Source organism: Zingiber officinale, chromosome 5B, assembly GCF_018446385.1.
Source record: "Zingiber officinale cultivar Zhangliang chromosome 5B, Zo_v1.1, whole genome shotgun sequence".
Classification (NCBI taxonomy): Eukaryota; Viridiplantae; Streptophyta; class Magnoliopsida; order Zingiberales; family Zingiberaceae; genus Zingiber; species Zingiber officinale.
In genome coordinates this window covers 107009538-107017771 of record NC_055995.1, presented here as the reverse complement: position 1 = coordinate 107017771, position 8234 = coordinate 107009538, and the positions used below count along the sequence as shown (strand labels likewise).

General features: G+C 34.1%; 1 protein-coding gene and 1 pseudogene across 2 annotated transcripts in view; both read left to right on the top strand.

Annotated features, from left to right (window-relative positions):
* Positions 1-486: 486 nt before the first annotated feature.
* LOC121987990 lies at positions 487-665 on the top strand (annotated as a pseudogene).
* Positions 666-4731: 4066 nt separating this feature from the next.
* LOC121985288 (chromosome transmission fidelity protein 18 homolog) overlaps positions 4732-8234 on the top strand; it is a 100782-nt gene continuing 97279 nt past the window's right edge. For both annotated transcript variants that reach the window (XM_042538643.1, XM_042538642.1), the window contains exons 1-2: positions 4732-4959; positions 5046-5384. In XM_042538643.1, the coding sequence (XP_042394577.1) occupies positions 4788-4959; positions 5046-5384 (511 nt within the window). In that variant the 5' untranslated portion in view covers positions 4732-4787. The remainder of the gene's footprint in view (positions 4960-5045; positions 5385-8234) is intronic.

The window sequence follows — 8234 nt, the reverse complement described above, 5'->3', positions numbered from 1 at the left end:
TGTATAATTCACAGACATTGGGTATTCACTCCCTCTACCACATCGTTAACAATTCCCATAGATATATAATTTAAAGTGTTCAATACTTGGGTATTAGAATTAAAAAATTTAAATGATATTAAAAATATTTTATAATTTAAATTCATATTTTTTAAAAAAATTAAGCATATTAATTATGGTATATTATGAGTGATATATATACTTTATCAAACACTCAATATGCTATTAAATAAATTATGAATTAATACAAAGTTATCAATCCAATAATAAGTCATCCACATACATATATACACACATATATATTACTAATGTCATTTTTTCTTTTCACATTGAAAATAATTTTAAGGTTTATTAATAATTTTCTCTAGCTATTTTTATATAAAAATATGTTTTACAATGATTCTTTTTAGTCCCACATCTTAGTATTGACAATATCACAAGTAGAGAAACTTCTATAAATACCTAGGATTGACGACATTAGAAAGTATACCTTTGTCGGCCTTTTGACTAAGATTAAGTATAGTATCTGTTCTTATCAGTTTAATATCTGATATAAAAATTTAAATTAATTTTTTATAAGCGAGAGTCTGCTATAATAGTTTGTTGTTGGGATTCTTGAGTATCGCCTTTACATTGCACTACTACATTGACCCATCACACCTTTACCAAGTCTAATTTATGGGTCTGGGTCACTAATTTACATGTATTCATACATTATATTGCACATGCAACATGTGTGCGAGATGACTAGTTACTAGTGTGTGTGTATATATATATATATAGTGTGTGTGTGTGTGTGTTCTTGGTTGAACATTAAGGGGGTGTTTGGTTCGGATTTGTGAATCAAATAGTAATGAGTTTGATTATGAGGTCAATAGGAATGGAAATCGGAATTACATTATCAGTGTTTGGTTTAAATCAACGTCAGTAATGGGAATAAAATAAATTTCTAATTTTATTCTTATTAGTTAATGCATTCAAAAAAAATTTGAGTTTTTTTTTCCATTTTAAATAACTGCAGTATAAGATTTTACTTATTTTGGCTTGAAAAATAACTACAATATAAGATTTTTTATTGATAATTTTGGCGCTTTTACGTTTTTTTCCCTTTTTCTTCTTTTGTCGGCACATCTCTCTTTCCTCATGCCATTTCGCCCCCTGCCTTATGGCCATTGCGGATGGAATAGAACCTAAACCTATGATTTACATCAGTCGCGCCGACGAGCGTCGCGATAAAGCTGGATTGCTTCTGCTTCCTCCTCCAAATCTCTGTGAGTTAGTTGGACGATGGCTTTGTCGATTAAGCTATGAGTCCATTATTCACCAATCGTGGACGAGTAGACAAGCCAGTGGTTGTTGAGCAGCGGTTTACGTTTAGGAGGCGAAAGCTACGGCCTGGTTAGAGAACCTTTAACTCGATGACCTTGGGAGATCTGATAGCGTCCAAGTTCTCTGGGTCATCGTCGTCTGTTTGGCATCATTTGGATGAGTTCTTTGACCAGGAGGATGGGGAAGTGACAATGAGAGAGAGGGAGCAGGAGATGCTGCAACCGTATAGGAGCAACATACAGGTGATGGTTGTTGCTGCCGAAGGCGGTAGCATGGTGTACTTGACTCATATGTCAGATTTCCTTCATCGGAGCTACTCCAATGAGCTTCCACTTCGCCGATTGATGGAGGAGATGAGGTCGTGGCATGGAGGGATGCAGATGAAAGGGGGCACAAAAAAATTTGGTATTAAGGGGGGAAAATTAGTATTAGGTCAAGGGTATTTTTGAAATAAGGGAATATTTTGATTGTTGAAAATAGAGTAATGACTAATTGAGGGGGGGGGGGACACAGGAATGAGTCATTGCCAAATTATAAAGATTCATTCCCTTATTTGTATTCCCATTCTTGTAATCCAAACATTAACAATGACAATTAATGATTACTATTTTCATTTCCCATCTTGATTCCTCTAAACCAAACGCCTTATAAATTTGTTTCTAGAAAATCTTCCAAGAATTCCTTGAGATCATTTAATGGTATGTATTCTTGTAAGTCAGGAGTTTCAGAGTAAAGTTTAGGAGGATATGAAGGATGTGAGAAATAATTTACTAAGCTATAGTCAAAAGAGGGTGATATTTCTTCCACATCATCTACTGAGATAATCAAGTAAATCAATGACATATCAGAGACGTCTGATTGCATTTATACTAAGTCAAGATTAGTGCATGTAACTAGTTTTGCTTCTCGTGTATATAGATTTTTCTTATTTGGACAAGCTGAAGATAAATGTCCAGGTTCATTACAAGCAAAACAGGTAATGGTATTAGCATAACTTTTTTTTTGCCTGAATTTTCTCACATGTTTATCCTTATTTAGGTATGGTTTCATTTCTCTACTTTTTCTAACATAGTATATTTTTCTTGGCCTTACTGTTTTAAGCTTTGTCACAGATTGCCTGGGTGGTCTTGATGGAGTGTTTCTATGGTTAGTTTGTGTTTTAGGTTGAGAAAGATCATATTATTGAGGAGTATAAATCTGACTACAGAATCCATATTGTTGATTTTTGAGTTGTTTTTGTATGTGAATGTAGGTGCATTTTTCTTTGAGTATAGAAATAATGTGTTAAATACATACTCCAATATTGTCATATTATGGTGCTACTTTTATATCTGTCTAGTTCTTATGTATTCCTTTCCCTAAATCTCATAGAAGTTTGCTAAAAATAGTCTTTCTCCTAATTATAGATTACAGTATTTTTTTGAGACAACTATTAATGCTAGGAAGTCATTACAAAAAAGTTTAATCCAGTTCCAACTAAAAAGTTATAATTGTTCTAAATCTTGTATGACTTTTTTTTGTCGTACGTCTAATCCTGTATTAGCATTTATGACAATAAATAACCTATGAATTGTATAGAAAAAATTAAATATGTTGTTTCCTTGTGAAGCAATTTTTGTTACTTCCTCAGAATAATTAGTTTTGTAGACTTCTATGCTGCTCTGGCAACATCATCTAAATAATTTTCACCTACTCTTATCATGGTTTCGTCAGATTCTATGTCTAATTCATATTTGGCTCGATAATCTTTTTTCACAAAGACTATCCTTGTTCTAAATATGTATCATATATTTGAAGATCATCACATTCTCCAATATTTAATAAAAAATAAAATGTTACCAAAGTATGTAATTTTTAATGGTCTTCGTTATCTATTCTTCATAATAAGGGATTGTTATTATATATATATATTGCTTATACAATGAGAATTCAAATCTCATTCATGGTGTCGACTCGTCTCAGGAGGTAAATAACGGACGGCTACTAGCCTTTGAAATAGTCACTAACACATAAGGGAGGCATTTACCTCGGCTTTGCCGAGATTCGAACTCCAGATCTCATTGTGGCAACACCTCATGCCCTAGCCACTAGACCGTCTTGAGGGGATGAATTCAAATCTCATATGATATTACACCTGGGGAGTTTAAAAAACTTGTGACGTTAGGCTATTCACCTAAACCCATATAGATTTTTGATTCATCCTGGTACGAATAAATTTTTTTCGTAGGACCTGACTGATCATCTTCAGAATTTGTTGGATCATAATAGCAGGATACCTAGATTACTAAAAAGTTTTACGTAATTATTTAATTTATTATATTTTTTTGCATTACTAATTTTTTGATTATATGAGTGAGTGTGGTTCAAACATCCTATATAATAATTAGATTATGTTTGATAAAAATCTTGAAATATGTATTTCACGTGAAAATTAAAAGAAAAGCATTTAATATAAATAAATATAGCGAATGACACTCTAAATTTAACATCAAATTATATAAATAAACTAGAATCGTCAATACATGAACAAATACATGAACATCTGAATAATAAATCACAAAGTGAGGTAAAAAATAACAAAGCTTAGCTCGTTAATAGTTCTAAAAAAAATCCAACATTTAGTCATGAAACAGTTTGATAAAAATATAGTTTTATTCTACATTTTATTTATAAATCACTTATGATGAGGAAAAAGTTAAGTATAAGGAAAAAAATTTACAGCGTGCTTTAAAAAAAAAATTATAAAAGTGCGTTTAGAGCAATAATAAATATGAACACGGCTTTCTTTAAACGGTAAATTAGAGAAAAATCTCCAATCATAATGTTAACTTTGTATGCAATCCCCATGTCCAAAAAATTTTGTTTCCACTCCCTGCATGTAAAGTATTACTTGTTTCAACTCCCTCATGCAAATATTGATACCTAAATTGCCCCTCAGATTTTTTAGTACAAAAATTTCAAAATTGAGTACAAAAAGTTCAAAAATGAGTATAATTCTTCTTAAAGTCAGTACTTTATATTAAAAATCGAGTATATTTTCTATCAAAATTGTTCCTCTTATTTTTTAGGGTTTAGGGTTTAGGGTTTAGGGTTAGGGTTTAGGGTTTAGGGTTTAGGGTTAGGGTTTAGGGTTTAGGGTTTAGGGTTTAGAATCGTACTCAATTTGATAGAAAATATACTAGATTCTAAGTTAATATACTCAATTTAAGAGGATTTATACTGATTTTTAGACTTTTTGTACCTAAAAATATCATGGGCAATTTGGTAAAGATGCTTAACTGGGGAGTAAAAACAAAGATTTTAATGAGTGGGGACTACATGCAAAGTTTTGTTTATCAATGAGGAGTGCATACAAAATTACCCTTCTTTAAAATGCTCAAATTGATTGAACATACCGCCTAAATGGTCTGCGATTATCGACTAGGGTTCAACTGTAGGTGAATGGTACGGTGACAGACATGGAGATGGATTTCCCTGCCGCAGAAGAACTCGAGTATCTCGAGTCCAACTCTATCTTCCCCGACGAAGACGGCGAGGACTTTTTCGAGAAGGAAGAAGGAGATACAGCCGCCGCATTCGATGATCTCAACTTCGATGAATCTGCCGCTGGCGGACAGATTCCCCATCAAGGTGAAGTAACCGCGTTATAATAATAACTGATCTTTTCTTATGATCCTCATGGGGTTCTTGATGTTGTCTGTTTATCTGACATGCAGATCGACTGGCAGCCAAGAACCTACATCAAGAAATTACCAAGAAGCGACTTTGGTTGGCAGAGGATGAATCAGAGGAAAATCTTGATCATGAGGCAAGGGCGAAGAGGATAGCGTTGGAAGATGAGTCTGACGAGGATTGGCTCCGCTATTCACCTCAGCGGGAGGCTGTTTCTGATGTCCTCGTTGCGGAGGAGAAAATCCTGTCTCGTTTCTCAGCAGATATTGAAGGGCAGTGCATGCCAGTGACTGCGCCTTCTGGAGCAAGAGTCTACGCTAAAATGAGCTCTGCAGAGACTGGTGGAGGTCGTGGAGAGTTTATGGCAAGGAAGGAGCGAGGAGGTTTGTTTGAGGGTCCTGCCTATTATCATATAATTCCTTGTTAATTGTGTTGTTTCAGAGTGATGCACCTGTCGGTCAATGTGCGAACCACATGAAACTATGAATTCGGGAGAGAACACCAGAGTTTTTCTATGTTTCCGGTTTAAAACTAAAGGAGCCTGGTAAAGCTGAGCCTATGTTACACGTCTTTTAAAATTAGCGTAGTCATCCTTTCAAACTGGTCTCATTAGGAAGTTATAAGTTGATATTGAACCATTCCTACATTGTAGACTCATTTCTTCCACGATAAATAAGTATTTTAAGAATAAATGTTTTATTGATAGATAAACATTAAAACTTGTCTATTTCTATAATGGAGAATTATTAGGGTTTACTATATAATCTCTTTAACCTATATAGACTATTCAATAATCCTAACATTACATTCTAATCCTTGGAATATATGTTATTCATAAATAGGATCCTACTGGGTCGCTAGCATTTCCCCTTAAAATGGCTTAAAAGTATCATAAAAACCCTACTTGATAGCTCTATCCTATGACCTCTTAAATACTTAGTTAGCAAATCCCCTAGATGATCAGTGGAGTTTATAACAATCTCATTAGATTGCACTTCTTCTCTTCTTTGTGATTTGTTAAATTATTGGATTAGAAACTATATGCATGGAAATTTGATTGTCATAATATAATTTTATTAGCTCTTTAGTAGCATCTACCAACTTGGTCATTAGCTGCTTAACCTAGATATGCTCGCATGTAAGTATGTCCATAGTCATATTCTACCTCAACACTTTATTTGACCATAGAGTTCATATTTTTCTCTTTGAGGAAACCAGATTAGCTCTCAAAAGGACACAATGGTTTGATGTGGATGTCTTGTTTATGGGAGAATCTACCTAATCAGCATTAGGGAGTCCCATTATTAGAAAGTGACCGTGATCTTGATTCGAAGGATCTTTCCTTAAAGCATTCTTTAGGTAATAATATTGACAAGATTTCCTCATAATGGTCATAACCATAGTTGTGAAAGATGTATGTTTGGCTGCGCCTAGGCGTAGGGTGCCTACAGGTTCATGCATTGCTTGAACGAAGCGCGTTTAAGCGCACGCCTTTGAGAGGCAACAATCACGCGTCAGGCGCTATTTTCTCACCTTATCGATGCCCAACCATTGCGGTGGCCGCAGAGGCGTCATGCGAGCCAAACGGCGTTCGCGTCACGCGAGCCTAGCGGCGGCCACGGAGGATGTGTCGCGCGAGCCTAGTTACGCGGTGGACGCTTCGTGCGAGCATCGCGGTCGTGAGCAGTGCTTAACTGGAAGTAAAGCTTTTAATTAAATAAAACTTAAGTAAATAATTTCAATCAAATCTGAGCTATAGTAGGGATGACTTAAATCCGCTTAATTAAACCATAATAAAATTATCCCATTATATATATATATATATAACGGGAAGTGAAGCTTTTAATTAAATAAAACTGAAGTAAATGATTCCAATCAACTTTGAGCTATAGTAGGGATAACTTAAATACGCTTAACTAAACCATAATAAAATTATCCCATTAATTTAATACATGTATTTTTAAAAATATAACTTAAAATTCCCTCATGCTTTTAACTAACATACGACTCTTTCTCTCCTCTAGAAACCCTAAACATCAACCTCCCTTGCAAACTTATTTCTCCCTTGCAAACTTACTATATGTTTGAATTGTAAAAATTTATACCCAAATCGCCTTACTTCGGTAAAGTGTGCTTCTCATCTTACGCCTAGCGCCTCAGGTTCCACAACACCCATGCGCTTTTGGGCGCCTCGTGCCTCAAGTAACTGGTCATAACATGGGGATTTAAGAAACAAATTGATCAAAACTCACTTGTGTACAAACGATACCTTTAATCTTGTAATTGTTGTAGTAATTCCATTTTCCTATAAGCCTAACTTCCTTATAAGCCTAACTTCTTAGATTGGTAAATAACTTATTTTATCATAACATTAATTTGACTTTTACAATCATGAGTGTTAATTAACTTAGCCGCTATTTTACCAGTTATCTCAAGCATTTTAAGAATATATTTTTGATGGGAGATATAAATCTCATATTGAGTGATCCACTTCTATTTCAAAAAATATCTTATGCACCTTGATACTTGGCGTGAAAGTGTTGATAAAAATATGCTTTCAACCTTATGATTGTTATGGAAGTATCACCAAGTATGATAATACCATTAACACATATATAGTAAGGAGAATACACTTTGCTTAAGACTGTATAGAGACTTCTTCAATTTCCATACAAGATTACTCTTACTTCTAACTTTTAATCTCGATGGAAATTTAATCATTCTTAATACCTAACTAGTGAAGTGGCATTTAACTAGACTTGCTAAGGGTTAGAATAGGTAGACTGGAATAATCATTGACATAAGTGACAAAGGTCTTAGAATAATCCACTTCATAGACCTTAGTGTTTCACTTAGGAACCAATTGAGCTTTCAACCAACCTACCTTGCATTCGTATGATATTTTCATTATTATTATGCATTGATAACTGTTGACGGGTGACTCATATCTAAATGAAGACCAATGCGAGGAATGTCATGGAAGAAAAATCTGTTAAGTTTTTTTTTAATAGAATTCTGATACGGGTTTTCATAATAGAATTCTGTTATGATTTTTCATAAAAGAATTTTGTTATAGTTTTATCGGGTCTGGGGTTTAGACACTATTTGTAGAGATCATTGTAAACCTATTGCATTATGAGAATCATTAAATACGATTCTCTTGTGTAGAGAGAATTCTATTAAAGTTTCAACCAATTTTTTTTTGGAGTAGGCATGTCGTCGAATCACGGTAA